We start from the raw sequence: 22,317 nt of genomic DNA on the forward strand, positions 1-22,317 counted from the left end.
TCACTGAATCATCCTTGCAAAAGTACTTCACATGAATCACGTAAGATTTCGGATTTAGTTTCTGAGCTAAAGAAAATCCAGTGGCACAAGTCAAGCCACACAGAGAGGAAATTTTCAAAGGAAACAAAAACAAGGATCCACTGACCTAGTTCAGTTTCTTCCACAGGTCAATGTCCTTGAAAAGAAACAACAAAGTGAAGGAGGATATTTTAGGTTTCAAATGACTATGTGACATGACAGCCAAATGCAATGTGTGACCCCTGATTGATCCCTGATGTAGACAGAGGTTAGCTGTGAAAGATGAACTGAGGTCAGTTTGGGAAATATGAACAGATTAGGTGTTGGTGATACTTAGACCTGATAACTCTGTTAGAAATGACAAGGTACACTATATGGCCTTAGTTGCCAGAGATGAATTGTGAAAACATCAGAAGTACATGGTCATTCCCAGAACCTACTTAAAAAATGGTCTGTCAAGTCTAAACAAAGTAAAAATGATAAAACATAGAAAAAATATTTAAATCTGGGATATTTTTGTGTTCATTGTACTGTTTGCCCTATTCTTCTGTACGCTAAAATTTTATAATTAACGAATTTAAGAGGCAGCGGGTTTAGCTCAGTGATAAGTATATAAGTATGTGCTTACCATGAGCAAGGCCCTGGGTTATTTCTCCAGCACCAAAAAAAAAACCCTTATATAATAAAAATAAACAAATAAAAAGCTGAAAGAATGATCCAGTCTTCCCTTTCAAACAAAGGAACAATCAGAACATGAATAAGTGGTGTATAGTTAAGAGTGTCACAGAAGAAAATTTTTAAAAATGTCATTACTTCCTTTACATTTTTCTAGATTTTTTAACTTCCTATGATGGGGATGGTAAAACAGTGATGATGCAATGATGATGGCAATGACAAAGATCCTAAGACTAAGCAGATGCTTCTCTCCATCTTTTAAAGAAGACAAAAATGAGGTACGAAGGTGAAATTTATCCAAAGTCTCTCAGAGGTTAGGTGGCTAAACCAGGATTCAAATCCAAGGAGTCAAATTTCAAATTATATTTTCATAAAACTACATGAACCTTAGATTACTATTATAAAATGTTTCTCAAATGAGTTACAAAGAAGCTAGGCCAGGTGCCAGTACCTCATGCTTGTAATTCTAGCTACTCAAGAGGCCAAGAAATGAGGACCATGGTTCAAAGTTAGCCCAGGCAGGCATATTCAGAAGTCTTACCTCCAAAAGATGTGGCCTGAGAAGTAGAGCATCAGCCTTGAGCAATAAAGTTAAACAAGAGCACAAGGCTCTGAGTTTAAGCTCCAGTACCAGCACACACAAGAAAAGAGCTACTAGTAACTTCTGTTAGACAAGTGAAATTTCTATATTTTTGTAATTATAAAATTATATAGTTACAAAATTATGAAAGCAAAAAGGGCTGGAAATAAGTGAGCCAGGCATGGTGGTACACATCTGTAATCCTAGTACTCAGGAGGCTGAGGTTGGAGGTTCTCAAGTTTGAGGCCAGCTTGACAACAGTGAGATCATGTTTGCAAAACAGAAAAATAAACAAACAGAAAAAAGGATGTAGGGGGGCTGGGAAGGTGGCTCAGTGGTAGAGCACTTGCCTTGCATGCATGAGGCCCTGGGTTCGATTCCTCAGCATCACATAAGCAAAAAGAAAAAAGCCAGAAGTGGCACTGTGGCTCAAGTGGTAGAGCGCTAGCCTTGAGCTGAAGAGCTGAGGGACAGCGCCCAGGCCCAGAGTTCAGGCCCCACAACCGGACCCAAAAAAAAAAAAAAAGAAAAAGAAAAAAGGATGTGGTCTATCTACCTCGTTACCTTCAGGTTTGCCTTAAAGACCCTTGGGTCTTTGCTCAATTCCTTCCATCTAATTCTCCACCCACTCATTCTTAACTTAAGACTAGCTGTATCTTCATTCACTCATTTAGGCAACCAACATTTAAGAGGCATTATGTCCCAGGCATTATTAATCCTAAACACATTGGGTCTCACAGTTTAGTGAGGGAAAGTGGTAAGTAAGTAGTCACAAAAAGAAATGAGACTATAGCAAATAATACACAAGACTATTCAAGATATAATGATAAAATTTTGGCAGTAATAAAAGGATCAATTCATCAGGAAGACTTAATCACATGCAGCAAAAATTTGCAGAACTTCTAGAGTTTAATCTACCTCTCCAAAAACTGAAAGAATTGGTAATTGCCCCCTCCCTAGAAGATATGGAAAACTGAATAACACTATCAATCAAGTTGGCATTTTTAGAACTGCACATCCAACACTGAAGAATACACTTTGCTCTTCAATTGCACATGAACATTCACCCCAGACAATAATGCAAATCTCAGACTACTCTGAAAAGCGAAAACCATGCAGAACATGCTCTGAATAGAATTAAACTATAACTCAAAATCAAACAGCCAGAATATTACCAATTATTTAGAAGTTAAACAAGATACCTTTAATAGCTCATGAGTCAAACTAGAAATCTTCCTTAGGGAAGTCCTACTTGGCCAGAGATTTGGACATGAGCATAATTAACAAAACCAAGAAGGAACCTCCTGTTCAGAGGCCCTATGGTAGAAGGCAGAAGACCATACGTAAGCAAGTTTGGCATACAGATGATATCTAGATGGCAAATAAAACCACAGAAGTAATAAAACCACCTGTGTGTGGGTATGGCAGGGAGATGATAAAGAAGGACTTCCTACACAAAGCCAAGGAAAGAAGTTTCTTCAAAAAAAAAACAAAAAACAAAAAAGAGCCGGGCACCAGTGGCTCACGCCTGTAATCCTAGCTACTCAGGAGGCTGAGATCTAAGGATCATGGTTCAAAGCCAGCCCAGGCAGGAAAGTCCATGAAACTCTTATCTCCAATAAACCACCAGAAAACTGGAAATAGTGCTGAGGCTCAAGCAGTAGAGCACTCGCCTTGAGCTGAAGAGCGCAGGGACAGCGCCCAAGCCCAGAGTTCAAGCCTCACAACCAACAACAACAAAAAAAAAAAAAAAGAAAAAGTCACCATCACTGACTAACTGCTGTGTAAGGTCAAGCAGCATGAAGACCTAAGAATGTCAGTGTTTCTCTCATGTTTAAGACACCACTGCTATCTCTCCTCACTAGCAAGCACTGTCTTGCTATAGCTGCTTAATTTGCCTGACAGATGAGGAAGCAGAGTAGGTAGTAGCAATAATTCCTACTGTGTAAAATGCCAGTGCAAGTATCTTCAGTGCAGACACCATGAGGGAGAAAATGCACTAAAGTGACTAAAAACACATGGATTCAAATAAGGGATGACTTCGTTCATCTTTCTAATTTTCATATTGTTAATTATTTCATATTGTTTAATTATAAAAATAAAAAAGTTTTAGGTCATTTTATAGAGTTAGAATAATGTTAGTCTGAATTAATTCTGTTGTACCCTTTATCTTGGGGCTTAGTTAATTGAATCTTTTATTGAAAGAAAAATGACAAGTTATTTAGTTGGGAGTCATTATAAATCAAGGATAAACAAAGTAGGATTCTAAAACTCAGATTTGAGAGAGCTGACAGGTAAAGGGATGAACTATGTTACTAGTTTTGTTCCTAACACATCTTGTGTAGAAAAATGTTAAGTTTGAAGTCAGGTATTTGAGTGAAGAGTGAGCCAGCAGGCCCAAAGAGCACAGAGAAACTAGAGATGACTGGATCCCCAACCCTCACAGCCCTCCACACCTCATCTCCACTTACCCAGTGGCACACTTCTTGTATTCATTGTCAGAGAAACCACAATTGCCAAATCTGTCACCTTTAGAATTCACGTCAATGAAACAATCTCTTGGGGCAGACTTGGCTTCTGTAACATTAAACATTTAGAAGAGAAAAAAAAAGTTATGGCAATTTATAAATAAAAAGTATTCTTTATGACATTCCACACACCTGAGCGAACTACTTCCACACCTCTGAAAATGTCACTGGCCCGACCCATAAAATAGTTCAAAAGGAAAGGAATGAAAGAGAAAGAGGAAGAAAGGAAGGGAAGGAGGGAGGGAGAGGGAGAGGGAGGGGGGAGGGAAAGAGAAAGAAAAGGAAGGAAGGAAGGAAGGAAGGAAGGAAGGAAGGAAGGAAGGAAGGAAGGAAGGAAGGAAGGAAGGAAGGAAGGAAAGAAGGAAGGAAAGAAAGAAGGAAGGAAGGAAGGAAGGAAGGAAGGGAGGAAGGAAGGAAGGAAGGAAGGGAGGAAGAAAGGAAGGAAGGGAGGGAGGGAGGGAGGGAGGGAGGGAGGGAGGGAGGGAGGGAGGGAGGGAGGGAGGGAGGGAGGGATAAAAGGAGGGGAGGGGAAAGGAGGGGAGAGCAGAGGAGGGGAGAGGAGAACAGACAGGAGGGGAGAGCAGAGGAGAGGAAGGAAGAGGAGATGAGGGGAGGGGAGAGGAGGGGAGAGGAGAGAAGAGCAGAGGAAAGCAGAGGAGAGCAGAGGAGGGCAGAGGAGAGCAGAAGAGGGGAGAGGAGAGAAGAGGAGAGGGGAGGGGAGGAGAGGGGAGGGGAGGGGAGGGGAGGGGAGGGGAGGGGAGGGGAGGGGAGGGGAGAGGAGAGGAGAGGAGAGGAGAGGAGAGGAGAGGAGAGGAGAGGAGAGGAGAGGAGAGGAGAGGAGAGGAGAGGAGAGGAGAGGAGAGGAGAGGGAGAAATGGAAAGCATAGATTGCATAGAAAGCCTGGACTCACACACTGGGGTCCTACACACATTGCAATAGGAACTTCACAGCAGAACTCGCACTGTGGTGTGGTGCTGATATCAGCATCTGCCCCCCACTGCTGTCAGGTATACCCCTGCTGCACAACTGGCTACATCAGGCTGGAGAAGTGAATCTTCAGCTCTCTTGTTTTTTATTTACTGTGAGCAGGTGCTTGGCTTAGATATCCCTACTAAATCCATAGACTGGTTAAAAAAAAAAAAAAAAAAAAAAAAACCTAGGACAGGGGACAAAGTGTCCATCTACTCTTGGCTTTTTGAAATGCAACTTTTCCCCCCAAGCAGCAGCCAATCACCTGCAGCCAATGAAGGAAACACAGGGATGTGTTCAGTGCAGGCTGTCACCATGGGAACCCAAGGCACCCAGGTGTAATTAAAACAAAGCTCACTGCAGGTGCTGCCCTGCCTTTAGGTCTTCTTCATGACTTCTCAGCAGAATGACTACACAGCAACTATCCAAATCCTCTCTCTGCTGCTGACAACTTTTCTCCACATAGAACTGGGGAAATGCAATCTCATCATGGAATTTCCACATAAAATCCATGGTCCCACCAGACATCGGTGGCTCACGCCTGTAATCCTAACTACTCAGGAGGCTGAGATCTGAGGATCATGGTTCAAAGACAGGCCGGGCAGCAAATTCCATCCCGTGACTCGTATCTCCAATAAACCACTCGAAAACCGAAAACCGGTGATGCTGTGGCTTAAGCAGTAGAGAGCTTGCCTTGAGCTGAAGAGCTGAGGGACAGCGCACAAGCCCAGGGTTCAAGCGCCACGACCAACCAGAAAAAAAAAAAAAAAAAAAAAAGAACCATGGTCCCTTATTATCTAGGGCATGACTTTACTTTGCAACCCTTTCACCTGCAGTGCAAGGGGCTTGCTCCTCCTTCTGAGGTCTCCTTACCATCTGAGGAAATTAACCCCATACTGACGCCCCTGAAGCAGCTGCCATATACAAGTCAATTCTACCCCCAAGTCCAAGCAATACCTAAAGGTGAGCTACACTCACTGTACTTCAAAAAATGACTCGCTATTCTTCAAAAGGAATACTTGAGTTTCTAATTAATATAGACAGAAATCCAAGGCACAGATAAGGAAATGGATCTTAAGAGTGCAGGGAAACTGTGTTCACTGTATTTGATATTGGTATAATTTGTGGAGGGGAAGGGAAAAAACAAATTGTTTAAATAGAGATACAGGTGGACACATTGCAACAATGAGATGTACAAGACATAAGGGATGGGAAGGGATGGGAAGGGGGAACAAAGGAGGAGGCAACAATGCTTGTTAAGAAACGTACTCATTACCTTGCTCATGTAATTGTAACCCCTCTGTACGGTATTTTCACAATAAAAAAAGAGTGTAGGGGAAATGGATTAGGCCAAATTTATTGGCCAAGGCTCACAAAGCAGAGATTCTGCATTTACTACTGCCCCTTTAGGAGTTAGAAAGGTTCCATCATTTTGTCTGGTTGGGTGGCTAGAACAAAGCACAAGGAGATAGAGCAAAAAGTAGGCAACAGATTATAGCCTGATTTGAGATAGTTTATAGAAACAGCACTGTTTAGATGAAGGGAAGATCAGTCTCTGTAGGAAATAGTGCAGTCCCCCAAATGTATTCGATTAATCATTATCTCAGCCATACCTAAAGGATCAATGGCCTTCACCAGAAGAATTATGTATATGTACTGAATGGTTAAACAGTCCAAAATTCTAGGTTGAAGCCTTAAGCCCTAATGGGATGCAATTTTGAAATGGGCCTTTTAGGAGTTAGATGAGATCATAAGAGCAGGGTCCTCTTTATAAGATTAGTGGGCTAAAAAGAAGAAAAGAGATTTCTTTTTCTTTGTTCTAACACCACATGAAGACTCGGGTGGAAAGTGAGGAAGAGAGCCCTCACCAGGAACCAAAGGAGCAGGAACCTTGATCTTGGGCTTCCCAACCTCCAGGTCTAGGAGAAATAAATATTTGTTGTTTAAGCTGCCCACTCTGTTACCTTGTTATAGTACCTGCTACATTTGAATGTTTATTCCATCCCAAAATCATGTTAAAATGTAATTGTCACTGTAACAGTATTAAAAGGGGAAGTGTTTAAGAGTTGATTAGGCTCTGAGGGCTCTCCCCATTAATTCTCTCTCAGAATTAATATATTAGAAAAGGGTAAAACTTTCTCCTGTTTATCTTATGTCCTTCTGCCTGCCACCATGTGATGACACAGCATGGAGACCTAACAAGATCCTAACATCTTGGGTGTCCCAGCTTCCAGACCTGTGAACAGACAAATTTCTATCCCTTATAACTTACCCAGGCTGTGGTACATTGCTGGAGAAACCAGCAAATAAGATTAAGATTTGGACGCAATCAATCAGACCAAGATGTTAGGCCTTGGGTTAAAAAAAAAAGATTAGGGTTGGGGGATGAGAGGAGAATGATGAAAAGAAAAGGATGAATGACACTGATCCAAATTCACTGTATTCATAAATACAATTTTGTAGAATGGCAACTCATTGTACAAGTTCTTTATGATAAAAGTAAAAATTTAAAAATAAAAAAAAAGTCAGTCCCTTTGATAACACAGGAGCTTTCCAACAGGTCTAGAATCACTGAGGCCCAGCACTCATGAAAATTTGATAATAAATAATGTTTTAAGTTTCCTTTTTAGGTTCCACATGGGAGACCCAGTGATTCCCCAACCTATCTTGTACATGTGCTGTTTTTCCATAGCTCCAGAAAGCAGAATTGTAATGCACTTATGGAGCTACTGCTAGAGCCCTGCTTTGGTTCCCTGATCTGTAAAGATGATTATGTGGGAAGGTCAGGTGGAAGAAGCCTTCTAGAGTGTTTCTATCTTGTAAAATAGTGTCCCTAAAGCAATACCACATTTCTGGAGGGATGGCAGAGACTAGTATGACTGTCAGTGTGGGAAAGATTCAGGAGCAGTGAATCTCACCACATTTCCATTCATTTCACTTATCTGCTAAAGATGAGAGGTTCTTAGAGAGTAAAAGTGGATTATCACAAGCTTAACCAAGGTGATGGTTAAAACTGCATATGCTGTACCAGCTGTGGTTCATTACCTGGGCAAATCCATATATCCTCTAATACATGGCTGAGCTGTGATCTCCCCACACTTGTCAGCGTGGCCAACAAGAAGCAAGTGCTTTCGGCAGTCAAGGTCAACAGTACACCTTCCCTGCTTTAGTTCATGACTATGTCAACTCCAACCCAAGGTCATAATTTAATTTTAGGGCTCTTCATTGCTGATTACTTCCCCTAAAAATCATACCAGTCTATTAAACTGAAAATAAGTTTACTAGATCTAGTAGGAAAGAACGAGCAAACACTATAAACTTTGGAAGACATTGCATGACAGAAGGTAATAAATTAATCAAAGAAACACTCAGGAATTATCTATCTCAGTGATCTTACTACAGTGTGAGATATATTAAGACATTCATTCTAAGGTGACCAGTGAGGTGTTATGGCCCTCCACAACCAGAAAAGTACCTAACACCTAATGGCCTCATTAAAATCTGAAGGCAATAGAGACTCGTGTTGTATTTCAACAACAGAACTCATATACAAGGAAAGCAGCAAAAGATTATATCACCTAGTGATGTCACAGTCATCTTAGTTTGTGTTAAAATACCTATAATACTGGTACAATGATGAACTTCCTAAAACAACATTTCTCAGAATATATCTTCATCATTAACCAATGTATGACTGTATTCTCTGTTTGGTTGTATCACTCTGGACCATTTACGGCTTGTTTTGGCTATGACCCAGCAGAGAAGAAGGCTCTGCAACAGGTCCAGAATGCCATGTAAGATGCTCTGCCACTTAGGCCACATAATTCAAATACTTGAAGTTTGGCTAAGAATGCTATGTGGAGCCTTCAACAGTTTTTGAAAGGTGAATCACAGCACAGAACTTTAAAGCAAAGCTCTGTATAACTACTCTCCTTTTCAGAAACAACTCTTGATCTGCTACTAGGCAGTTAGTAGAAACTGAATGTTTAGCCATGAGCCCCCAAGTTACTGTTGAACATGAGCTGCCCTTCATAAACTTGGGTGTCATCTGACCTACTAAGCCAAGAAGTTGGCAAATGCAACATCATAAAATGGAAATGGTATGCATGTGACTAGAAACAAGCTGGCCTCAAAAGCACAGGTTAATTATATGAAGAAGCCCAACTATCCACAATCCTCACTCCAACTGCACAGATCTTTCTCTTCTAGCCAGCACCTATTACTTCAAGGTGAATTCTCCACCATGAGTTGACAGAGTAGGAAAAGAATGATGATGAGATTACAAAAGGTTCTTCAAATTAGGCAGGCACCCCCCAAGAGTGGACATCTATAACACTATAGCTATTTTCTAGGACATCCATCAAGTGTACCTGATTCTTTGCTATGCCTGGAAGAACAGGTAAACAGATATATAATTATAGACCTATCGACTTACTGTAGCCAGTGGTTTTAATAATCAAGCAGATAGGATGATCCAGTCTGTAGACTGTAGCCAGCCGCTTTCTCCAGCCACTCCTTTCATTACCCAAAAGGCTCATAAACAAAGTACCCATAGTGGGAGAGTTAGTGGTTATTCATGAGCTCAGAAAAAATAGCTGACTTTGCTACAGTCATTGCTAAATACCAAGTCCACTGGCAGCAAAGAACCTAACTGGTAACATTCCCTACAGAGATTAGCCCAAAGAACCTGGAAGTAGGGAGATTTTGCTCTTCCCTTTCCAGGAAGGAAGAGCCAGTGTTAATTCTTATTGAAATAGACACTCTGGATGTGGATTTGCTGAATGTCTCTACATACAAGCTCCTGCAAAACTAGCATCTATGGATCTACCAAATTCCTTACCCACCACCATGATATTCCGTACAGCTTTGCTTGAGTTTAAGGAACTCATTTCAGAACAAATGATAAGCAGCAATGAAGCTGTGCTTATGGAATTCACTGTGCTAGCTAGCCTGTTCCACATGATCTCAAAGTGGCTATCTCATTAATGAATGATAGAAATACTAGCTAGCACTGGTAGTACCTTGAAGGACTAGGGTAAAGTTCTTCAAAAGGATATATATTCTCTGAATATTTATGCTTATTTTCCCAAAACAGAGTCAGGGGAATCCAGGGGTAGAAATGTAACTGGCAAAACTCACTGTCACCCCTAGTAACCCACTAGCAAAATTATACTTATTATTGCATAACTTTATGTTCTGCTGGTTAGAGGTCTTCATTTCAAAGGGAAATAGTCTTCTACCAGAAGTTGTCAGAAGGGTTCCAACGAACTGAGAAGTAAAACATCTAACCATGTTGAGCTCTTCATATTTCAGGCAAAGAGGGAGTTTACTACTCTGACTAGACAACTGATCCTGACTAGTAGATTACTAAGTGAAAACTTGACTACTGTCCTACAATGGGGGGAAGAACAGCATGTCTGCAATACTAGAGAGCCCTTACAACAGTTTTAGTATTTCCAGTCCCACTCACTAAAATTACTACTAAAACTGCAACAATCAAATCAAGACCCCTAAGCATCTAGACCCTTCAGGAATGGTGGGTTAGTCACCCCACCAGGTTAAAAAATCACAACCAGCTGAGGTACTTAGGATCAGTAAAGGGAATATGGAATAAATAGACAGGTGACCACATGAACTATTACTGAATGAGAACTGTAATTATCACCAATATTTCTCTTTATTTTGGTACAAATATAACTGTGATAAAATGTCCGTATTTTCTTCCCTCTCTTACCTCTTTATTATGTAAAATAACATATACTGACTTTCTGTCTATAGGGCAATTTGGGCTGAGGTTAACTTTTAATTCAGTGGAGTTAGTAAAGCAGATTGTCCTCATGAATGACTCTCAATCAAACTGAGACATCAGCTTTTTTTCTGCCATTGGAACAGAACTGAAACACCAGCTCTTCCTGGCTCACAAACTAGAACCACTTCACCAGCCCTACTGGTTGTAAAGCACTTAGACTCAGCCTAGAATGAGACCATTACCTCTGCTGATCACATTGCAATCTGGTACTTACTAGCCTTCTATAACCACGTGTGTCAATTCAGAGTGTGAGGTATGTATCTGCATATGTGTTTATATCTGTATGTATACATGTACATACATTCATACTCTATTGCTTCTGTTCTCTGAAGAATTCTGACAAATTCAGAAGACTATAAGACAACACCCAAAGGAATGTGGGGCGGGAAGAGGGGGAAAGAGATCTTCTGTTCAGAATCCTCCAAATAGATTGAAATGAACAGAACACTGGATGCCTGTGAACACCTCAAGGCAAGACCAGGATAGAGGCTAACCTCTTGCAGTTTAATCAGTGGTAAATATACACAAAACTAACTGAATGAGAAAAAAAAAAGGAACTATTCCAGAAAAAACAAAAGGCAGAAAAGCAACTATAACCTACTACACAGGTCAGTTGTGGATAGTGTTGCATGTTTATTACACAACGAGCAGTCAACACTGCTCTAAAACTACAATGAATCCATGCTGAGAAGATGCAGAATTAAAGAACATGTACATGGATGATAGGTCAGGGCTGAAAACAGAAACAGAAGGAAAACTAATTTTCATCCCTCAAAAAAATCAAAAAAAGCAGCATTATCAAGAGATATCTAAAGACCTAGTGAACCCATGTAATTGTAGCCCCTCTGTACAATATGTTCTCAAATAAAATAAAATACAATTTAAAAATAAATAAATAAATAAATTAAAAAAAAAAAAAAAAAAAAGACCTAGTGAAAATAACAAAAAAGTTAGATTAAAAATAATAATAAAACTTGTTGCCGCAAAGGATGGGGGAGCTGGGTTTAATTTTCAAAATAAATACTATACAGTAAGTTGGGGTTTTTTTTTGGGGGGGGATCCGGTCGTGGGGCCTGAACTCTGGGCCTGGGCATTGTCCCTCACCTCTTCAACTCAAGGCTAGCGCTCTACCACTTGAGCCATAGCGCCACTTCTGGCTTTTTTCTTTTTGCTTATGTGGTGCTGAGGAATTGAGCCCAGGGCCTCAGGCATGCAAGGCAAGTGCTCTACCACTGAGCCACCTTCCCAGCCCCATACAGTAAGCTGGTTTTTTAAATCTAGCATATACCTTTGATAAAAAATGAAAACTTTAAAAAGAAAAATATGGGAAAACTAATGCACACATTATATATCCATCCCTAAGAAAATGTATACCAAAATCATGGTCCATTTAACTAATCAATTACTATAATTTACTATGATATATATATACTAATATTGATAGATCTCAAGAATATTCCGGGTGAAGGATGAAAATAGACCAGGCAAATAACCTTATATGATTCAAACAAGAATATTAGTAGTTAGAGGAAGGAGATTATTAGGAGAGCATTTGCATAACATATATGAAGATCTGCATTTTATTCCTCACACAAAACATCTAGAAAACAGCCGAGCACCTGTGGCTCACGCCTGTAATCCTAGCTACTCAGGAGGCTGAGATCTGAGGATCATGGGTCAAAGCCAGCCACGGCAGGAATGTCCCTAAGACTCTTATCTCCAAATAAAGCACTCAGAAAACCGCAAGTGGCTCTGTGGCTAGCTAAGGGACAGTACCCAGGCCCAGAGTTCAAGCCCCATTACTGCAAAAAAAACCCAAAAATCTAGAAAACAATACTACATATGTGCATATATGTATGAAAAAAATCAACCAAATTTAGACATGAAAATTCATGATCATGACTGTCACTGGAAAAGAAAGAAAGAAGATATAGTAGGAGAGGGAAAAGATACCATCAATAACATTTGTTTTCCTTTAAAAAAAAAAAAACTCTGAAGAAAAATAGGTAAAATCAAAGAGATTGACTGTGAATATCTTACTTGAACCGAAGATGACTTGGCACTGTGCATCGTAGTTCTGGCACATTCCATCGTAACAGTAGGCGTTGTTATTCTGGCATGGATATCCATTCTGAATAAAGACATCTGGCTGGCAGAACTGAGAAGAACCATTGCAATACTCTGGAACATCACATTCACTGGATTTTCCCCGGCACAAAGAGCCTCCCGGAAGGAACTAGGGTAAGAAGATTCAAATTATATTCCTGATCAGAAACATTTCCACCAATTAGTCACATTTTGAAGAGTTCTAACAATAAAAGACATAATAACCCAAGAGAAAAATAAACAAGGGCCAATAATGAGCAATTCATAAACATGACAAATGAAAATAAAAAGCAAACTAAAAATGCAGAGTAAATAGGAACAAATGAATATTGTACCCTATTACACCAACTCAGATTATAGTGCTTGCTAGTAACCAATGCTATCCCTTAGAGCAACTGGTTATTAACACTGTTGACATCAGCAAAGACTAGCAAACTTGTGGAAGACCCACAAAACACAGATCAAAACTTTCAAGATGCATATTCTCGCCCAATAATTCCTCTAATATAAATTAATTGGAAAAAATGTGAATGTCTTCTAGAGAATGCAGAGTTGTCATATTGAGAAAGCTTCTCTGGGAGTACAGTGTTAAGAAGCAGTCACAGCTTAACAACCCGCAAGTCACTTTACCATAGAACTCGGGGTTAAATCAGTTATAAGAGGTATGGGAAAGGAGGACAAAACAGTTGGCAGGGAAGAGCAAAAATTTAAGATTTGAGAAGGTAGACAGCCAGGAAGCCAGAGGCTGCAGGAGCCCAGTGCATCATTGCACAGGGAGACACATCAGCCATCAGCTTGAACTCTGAAGGCCCTTGTCCCATGTAAGACCTTCTGAGGGAAGGCCTAAACATAAAACAGCCTTTTGCAATCTACAGATAAGTTTATATAATAATATATTTATATATATACAAGGAAAATATATTTTTGCTTATGAATATATATTTATACTTACGTTGTTTTTTTTAATATATACATTTACACATATATATATTGAGGCAAACAAGAAAAATAAATTCATGTTGAATATAAGCCTGTTTGACTTTGTTCTTATATTGATTCAAGTGTTTGAGTGTTATATTTATCTAACTATACAGTTATTCTCTTCTGTAAATGAGACCAACACCATTTACTTTATAATTCCTATATTCTAACACTTCATCTTGTATTTTGCTTCTCCCTCTTCCTTTTATTTAAAATTATGCTATCTGAAACCCATTATCTCTTTTAGTATTCTCTTTGGATCATAATTTCACCTCCTTCCCATAACACTCCCCTTCTATACCCTCCTTATATCAAGAAGTAGAACTCTCCTCTTATTCATCTCTCCTACTTCTGCTTTTCCTTTGCTAAATCTTCCCCATTACCTGCTAACTACATTAGTTGAACATTACTTCTTCTTATATGTTTTTCATTTTTTGCTTTCTATGTTTGGTTTTCATGTTAATTTTTTTTCTTTTCTTCTCCATGATCACTGGTTTTGTTATGTATGTATGTCTATATAGCTACTAATCTCTCCTGACTTTACCTCCTCAGATCCCTAACTATACAATATTAACTAGTTTTCTTCTGTTTACCTTACTCTCCACCTTCCTATTAACTTCTTTCATAAAGCCAGCTACCACATATAACCAAATACCAACATTATTCCAGTGGCTCTATCTTCTCTATCTCCTTTCTACTAGCACCTGATAAAAGAAGGGCTTCCTAGAGCACTAAAATACACCTTGGATCCTATATTCATCAAAAAAAAAAAAAATCAGAGCAGTATTGATGACTGATCTTCATTAGAACCCCTGGCTTACTACCTGCATTAACCTATGAAATTAAGCTTCCTCAGAATGGGTGGAGAGGAGTACACACACACACACACACACACACACACACACACACACACACACACACACACACACACACACACACACACACACACACACACACACACACACACACACACACACACACACACACACACACACACACACACACACACACACACACACACACACACACACACTGTCTTAAGAGATCAAAACCTTCACAAATCCTGGACCCAGGTGCATAAATCCTAATGAAAGATCACAAAGTTCATCAAGTTTTCTCTTTCTATTCTTTTTTTTTCCTAACAGGAAGGAATTCCTTACCCTGCAGTCTTTACAACAATCACCATAGGCACATTCAGCAAATGATTTCAGCTTACAAGTACTTCCTTCACAGCATGGGTCCAGCTCACACTCCTGTGAAGAGAGAATAGTTGTGAGCAAAGAAATAGATTATTAGAGGTCACAAATAAGTCTTTTTTTCTTTTCTTAAAATCTGCTTCATTCTAACCGTGTCAGTGAAGTTTCTCCATAAACAACTCCTAAACTAGACTTTTAGATTGATCAGCCTCTGTAGCTTCGAGTATTTTGGTCTCAACACATCTTAGAAGACTAAAGTCAGCATATATGCCTTAGTCTGATCAGAGTATTATCACAGAGTACAACAGACTGGGAGGCTTAATGAACAGAAATCTCTTCTCTCCTGTGTTAATATAGCAGAATCAGTGCTCTAATTCTTACCATGTGCTACATCCTTATCAGATGCCACCACTTGGGAAAAATGACTTAAAAGAGTCTATTAGTAGTGTATGTACTATTTTCCAATTTCCTGTCTGCTTACAAATATTTCCTAATAAAAGTATTAAACTTCACTTTTCTTTTAGTTAACATATAATAATTATACAAATTTATGGGCCAGTATGGTATTTCAACACAACTATTCAATGTACACTGATCAAATAGCATCTCCATCTCACAGTAAAAACTGTAAGATAAATGAACTATAATGAATTTGCAATACACCAAAAACAAAAAGTCAAAATAGAAAATTAACATAAATGGAAAATCTAAAATCTGGAGCTGGGTGTAATGGCACACACCTATAATCTCAGAAATTCAAGAGGAAGAGCTCAAAAGGACTAGGATTTGCAGAAAGCCAAGGAAAAAAATGTAAGCAAGACCCAGCCTCAATTAACAATAAAGGCAGGCATTATAGCTTACATTGTAATCCCAGCTACATTGAAAGCACAGGTAGGAAGAACATGACCTGAAGCTACTATGGGCAAAAATTCAACACCCTATCTAAAAAACAATTGAAGCAAAAAAAAAAAAAAAAGGTGGAAGCATGGAATACCTGCCTAGCAAGGCCCTGAGTTCAAACCCTAGCAATGCAAAAAGAAAAGAAAAGAAAAAAAAAGAAAAGAAAGAAAGAAGGAAAGAAAGGAAGAAGGAAAAAAGAAAACTTCAGTAAGTTGAGAGTAGGCAAAGAACTTTTGGATTAAAAATCAAGAATACAATCCATACAAGTTCAAATAGAGTTAATCAAATATGCACATTCTGTCTGATCTTTAAAAGATACTCTTAAAATGAATTATACAATAACTTGCAGGCAGAAGTGTATGATTTTGTTTGGATGAATTCTTGAAGTCGACTGGCCAAAATTTTGTTGAGAAGTTTTGCATCAATGTTCATCAAAGAAATGGGTCTATAGTTCTCTTTCTTTGATGAGTCCCTGCCTGGTTTTGGGATGAGGGTTATGATGACTTCATTGAATAAGTTTGGTAGTGAACTTTCTCTTTCAATTTCATTGAAGAGTTGGAGGAGTATTGGTGTGAGCTCTGCTTTGAAGGCACTGTAGAATTCTGCTGTAAATCCATCTGGTCCTGGGCTTTACTTAGATGGGAGGTCTCTTATTGCTGTTTCTATTTCAATGCTTGATATGGGCCTGTTAAGATGGTTTAACTTATCTTGGTTTAGTTTTGGCATGTTGATATTTGCTAGGAAAAGGTCATTTCTGCCAAGTTCTCAAACTTATTAGCATAAAGGTTTGAGAAGGATTCCCTTATAATGTTCTGAATCTTCGTTGTTTCTGTGGTGATGTTTCCATTCTCATCTCTGAGTTTATTTATTTGGGTGTGTTGTCTTCTTTTTCTGATAAGATTTGCTAAGGGTCTGTCAATTTTGTTAATTTTTTCAAAGAACCAACTCTTTGTTTTGTTAATTATTTCTATGGTTTTTTTGGATTCTAATTCGTTTAATTCTGATTTAATTTTAATTATTTATTTCCATCTACTGGATAACTAGCAAGATCAATAGAAAGCCCACGAATTGGGAGAAGATCTTCACTAGCCATACAATGAACAAGGGTCTCATATCTAAAATATACTTGGAACTCAAAAAATTAATTCCCCCAACAACAAATCTTCAAAGAAACAACTGCCCAATAAATAAGTGGGCTAAAGACTTAAAGAGAAACTTCTCTGAAGAGGAAAGAAGGATGGCCAATAGACACATGAAGAAATGCTCAACCTCTCTAGCCATAAAAGAAATGCAAATCAAAGCAACATTGAGATCCCACCTCACCCCAGTTAGAATGGCTATAATCAAGAACTCTAATAACAACAGATGCTGGAGGGGATGTGGACAGAAGGGAACCCTACTGCATTGTTGGTGGGAATGTAAACTTGTTCAACCACTTTGGAAAGTAGTATGGAGGGTCCTCAAAAGACTCCACATAGAGCTCCCCTATCACCCAGCAATCCCACTTTTGGGCATTTGCCCAAATGTTCACAAACAAGACCATACTAAAGCTACCAGTACAACTATGTTTATTACAGCATTATTTACCATAGCTAAGATATGGAACCAACCCAGATGCCCCTCAGCAGATGAAAGGACCAAGAAAATGTATATATACACAATGGAATTCTATGCCTCCATCAGAAAGAATGACATTGCCTCATTTGTTAGGAAATGGAAAGACTTGGAAAAAATTATATTAAGTGAAGCAAGCCAGGCCCAAAGAAACATAAGTCCCATGGTTTTCCTTGTTTGCAATAACTAGTACGTCTGAGACAAGCAGAAACAGTCAGATGTTAGGTGAAATGAACCCCAAAGATAAGTATTCAAATGTTTTTTCTTTCTTGCAATTGTTTCTAACATATTTACAAGATGATTTCTTTGTTGCTTTGTATGTCCCTCCCCCACGGTATAACCCCTGCTTTCATTGTATTTGATGTTGGTATAATTTGTGGAGGGGAAGGGCAAAAACAAACTGTTTAAATAAGGATACAGGTGGACCCATTGCAACAATGAGAAGTACAAGTTGTTATGTCGAAAAACGAACTTTACAACTTTGGTGGGGGGAATACTGTTAATTAAGGATAAGGAACAATTTAGACAGAATGTGCATAAGTCAAAGGATGTATATCAGAATACTGAAGATATTCTCAAAACTAGTAACACTTAATCAAGTTCCTAAAATGAGGTAAACAAGTTGAACAGACACAGCACCACAAGATACATAAATGTCAAATATAGACAGACAGACAGACAGACAGACACACACACACACACACACACACACACACACAATCAGCATGAGAACTAGCCACGTACAACCAGAATGGGGCCTCATCCTCCAGCTAGCAGGCTCCCAATGCTGTAGACCAATAGGCATGAGGTCCTAATAAGGAGATGGTAGCACTGAACACCCTACCCCCCTAGTGGGAAGGGGACACTGTGCAAACACACAGCTCCCTATGACCAAGTCATTCCACTCCTGGTTGGTTGCCCAAGAGAGATATAAACTAAGTCCACATAAAATCTAGTAGGTGACTATCCTACCAAGCTTTATTTGTAATGTACACTCACTAAAAACCACTCAAATAGTCATCAACAGACAGATACACAAAGTTGCAAATAGGAAATGGGGGTGGGGAGGAACTGTTGTCCAAACTGCACATAAACCAGTCTCAAAAATTCTGCTGAGTGAAAGAACCAAGATACCAAAAGTCATTCCATGTCTATAAAATCTTACAAAATGCATGCTACTATATATAGTGAGATAAAGTTGGAAACAATCCAGAAAAAATTGAGGATATAAAGGAGTGAGTATAAACCAGACAACAGTGGCTCATGCCTGTAATCCTAGTTACTCAGGAAGCTAAGATCTGAGGATTGTGGTTCAAAGCCAGCCTGGGAAAAAAAGTCCCTAAGATTTTTATGTCTAATTAACCACCAAAAAGCCAGAAAGTAGAGCTGAGGCTCAAGAAGTAGAATGCTAGAATTGAGCAAAAAAGCTCAGGGACGGTGTCCAGACCCTGAGTTCAAGCCTCAGGACTGACTAAAAATGGAGTGGGTTGGGAGGAATAGGTGATTACCAAAAGGGCATAAGGAATTTTTTGGATTTTTTTTGTCAGTCATGGGCTTGAACTCAGGGCCTGAGCAATGTACTGAGCTCTTTTGCTCAAAGCTAGCACTCTACCACTTTGTGCCACAGTGCCTCTTTAAGTTTTCTGGTAGTTAATTGGAGATAAGAATATCACTGACTTTCCTGACTGGGTTGGTTTTGAACTGTAATCCTCAGATCTCAGGCTCCTGAGTAGCTAGGATTACAGGCATGAGCCACCAACACCCATCCACAAGGAACTTTTTAAGGTGATATCATTAGCTTGATGGTAATAAGTTTTTAATTATGTATACATGTGTCAAAACTTACCTACTGCACTCATTAAAGATGTCTAATTCCTGTAGACTCAGTACATACATGTATATATTAACTTATTCTTTGTTTTGTCCTGACCCACATTTAGTCATGTTTTATTCTTTTCTGTAAGATTTCACACTTTGCTTGCTCTCACAACCATGAAAAGGTAACATGCATGGCCCTCTTACAGCCTGGGTCTGGAATGCTCCCTAGAGGCCCACGTTTTAGGCCACTACGGCAACAATGTTCAGTGATCATATGTTCTGTCTGACCTCATCAATGGACTTCATTGATTGAGAGCTGATTAACGGGCTATCCAGAGAAGGGGCCTAGTTGACAAAAATAGGTCACTAGGGGAATGATTTTAAAGGGCAAATTTTGTTCCCAGACTCTCTTTTTTTTCTCTCTCCACCTCCTCTCCCTAGCTCCTTCTGCTTCCTGTCTACCATAAGATTACCAGCCTCCTCTGCCACAGGCTCGCTGGATGTTCATCCTTTACTCAGGCCAAAAGCAATATGGCCAAGTAAGTTTGGAATGAAATCTCTAAATCCTGAGCCAAAATAAACCTTTCCCCTTTTATGGTAACTTCTCTCAGGAATCCAGCACAGTGACAGAATGCTGGCTTCTTCCTGAAAATCCTGCAGCCACAGCTGACACTTTCCTATCAGTGCCCCACAGATCACTTCCCTGCACCTCTCCAGCTTCTGCTGGATGTATGTTTATCTTCACTTTCCCTTTAAGACAAAAACCTAGTTGTTTGATTTTGAGATGCTTGAAAACTAGTATTAAAGATCTCTCCTCGTTCTAATAGTCTTCCTTATAAATTAAGGTTTTCTCTATGTAAACGTTAAGTTTTTATTGTCATATTCAATTATACTTTGATAAAGGTAGCAATTTTGTTGTTCAAAAATGCTCAGCAAGGGACTGGGAAGGTGGCTCAGTGGTAGAGCGCTTGCCTTGCATGCCTGAGACCCTGGGTTCAATTCCTCAGCACCACATAAGCAAAAAAGAAAAAGTGACGCTGTGACTCAAAAGGTAGAGCACTAGCCTTGAGCTGAAGAGCTGAGGAACAGTGCCCAGGCCCAGAGTTCAGGCCCCACCACTGGACCCAAAAAAAAAAAAAAAAATGCTCAGCAAGACAGACTCAGTTTTGTAATAGACTAAAGAACTGAGAAAGGAACAATGTGTATAGTTAGTTTAGGATAAAAAGACTATTTTAAAGTCAGGCAACAGCGCCTCATGCCTGTAATCCTAGCTACTCAGGAGGCTGAGATCTGAGGATCAGAGTTCAAAGCCAGCCCAGGTAGTAAAATCCGTGAGACTCTTATCTCCAATAAACCACCAGAAAACCAGAAGTGGTATTGTGGCTCAAGTGGTAAAGCATTCGCCTTGAGCTGAAGAGCTCAGGGACAGAGCCTAGGCCCAGAGTTCAAGTCCCATGACTGACAAAATAAAAAAAAAAAAAAAAAACCTATTTTAAATGGTGTCATAACAACTTCCAATAGTGCATAAATTAAAATCATTAAGTGGTAAGATTTAAAAAGTAACGAAAAAGGCTCATTTTTATATACTAACTAACAATGAACTACATGAAAAGAAAATTGAGAAAAATGGCAGTTACAATAGCATCAAAATAATAAAATAATATAGTTAATATAGGTGAATAATATAATAATATAGGTGAATGTTTTATACACTAAAAAACTATAAACAGGGCTGGGAAGGTGGCTCAATGGTAGAGTGCTTGCCTTGCATGCATGAGGCCCTGGGTTCAATTCCTCAGCACCACATAAGCAAAAAGAAAAAAGCCAGAAGTGGCGCTGTGGCTCAAGTGGTAGAGCGCTAGCCTTGAGCTGAAGAGCTGAGGGGCAGCACCCAGGCCTAGAGTTCAGCCCCATGACCGGACCCAAAAAACAAAAAAAAAAACTATAAACACTGTAAAAGCCATCAAAAATGATACAGATGGAATTTTTCCATTGGAAGAATACTGGTAAAATGACCACATTATTCAAAGTAATATACAGAATCAATTGTACATCCTATAAAAAGCCCAATGACATTGTAAACAAGAATTACAAAAAGCAATTCTGAAATTCATAGGGAATCATAAAGGACAGGCTTCAAGTAGCCAGAGCCATCTTGAGAAAAAAGAAATACAAAGCTGAAGACATCACACTTCCTGATTACAAACTATTGAACAAAGTTACTGTAATTCAACTGTAGAGTACTGGCATAAAAATAGATATACAGAAAGAAATCCAGGCATAACAATGTCAATTCATCTTCAACAACAATGCCAAAAAGAAAGAACAGGTACAAGAAAGTCCCTTCAACAAATGGTGCTGGGAAAACTGAATCTTCACATGCAGAAGAATGAAAATAGAACCTTGGTAGGTTTTGGGGTTTTTTGTTGTTGTTGTTGTTGCTGTTTTTGTTTTTTTTTACCATACACACAAAAATGAACTGAAAATAGATTAAAGAATTTGAGCCAGGCACCCGAGGCTCATGCTTGTAATCCTAGCTATTCAGGGGGGGCTGACATCTGAGGGTCATGTTTTAAAGACAGCCCAGGCAGGAAAGTCTGTGAGATTCTCATTTCCAATAAACTACCAAAAAAGCTGGAAGTAGAGCTGTGGCTCAAGTGGTAGAATGCTACCCTTGAGCAAAAAAAGCTCAAGGAATAGCATACAGGCTCTGAGTTCAAGCGCCAGAACCTACCTTTAATTCAGGGGGGAAAGGGATTCATGTGTGCATTCTCTCTCTCTCTCTCTCTCTCTCTCTCTCTCTCTCTCTCTCTCTGTCTCTCTCTCTGTCTCTCTCTCTCTGTGTCTCTCTCTCTCTGTCTCTCTCTCTGTCTCTCTCTGTCACACACACACACACACACACACACACACACACACACACACACACACACACACACACACACACACACACACACACACACACACACACACACACACACACACACACACACACACACACACACACACACACACACACACACAAAATGAAATGTAGGCCTGAAATAGTAAAACACCCAAGGAAGAGTGAAAGCTTCATGATACTGGTCTTTCCAATTGTTCTGAAAGTTGAAACTAAGATCACA

General features: G+C 39.4%; 1 protein-coding gene across 1 annotated transcript in view; it reads right to left on the reverse strand.

Annotated features, from left to right (window-relative positions):
* The window catches only part of Adam9 (ADAM metallopeptidase domain 9), a 104,586-nt gene that overhangs the window by 34,180 nt on the left and 48,089 nt on the right, over window positions 1-22,317 (reverse strand). The window contains exons 13-15 of the mRNA XM_070016125.1: window positions 14,828-14,920; window positions 12,621-12,816; window positions 3,745-3,850 (exon numbers count right to left, since the gene is read on the reverse strand). Coding sequence (XP_069872226.1) covers window positions 3,745-3,850; window positions 12,621-12,816; window positions 14,828-14,920 — 395 coding nt within the window. The remainder of the gene's footprint in view (window positions 1-3,744; window positions 3,851-12,620; window positions 12,817-14,827; window positions 14,921-22,317) is intronic.

The sequence above is a fragment of the Dipodomys merriami genome, unplaced genomic scaffold, assembly GCF_024711535.1.
Source record: "Dipodomys merriami isolate MVZ:Mamm:240054 unplaced genomic scaffold, mDipMer1.0.p SCAF_12, whole genome shotgun sequence".
Taxonomy (NCBI): Eukaryota; Metazoa; Chordata; class Mammalia; order Rodentia; family Heteromyidae; genus Dipodomys; species Dipodomys merriami.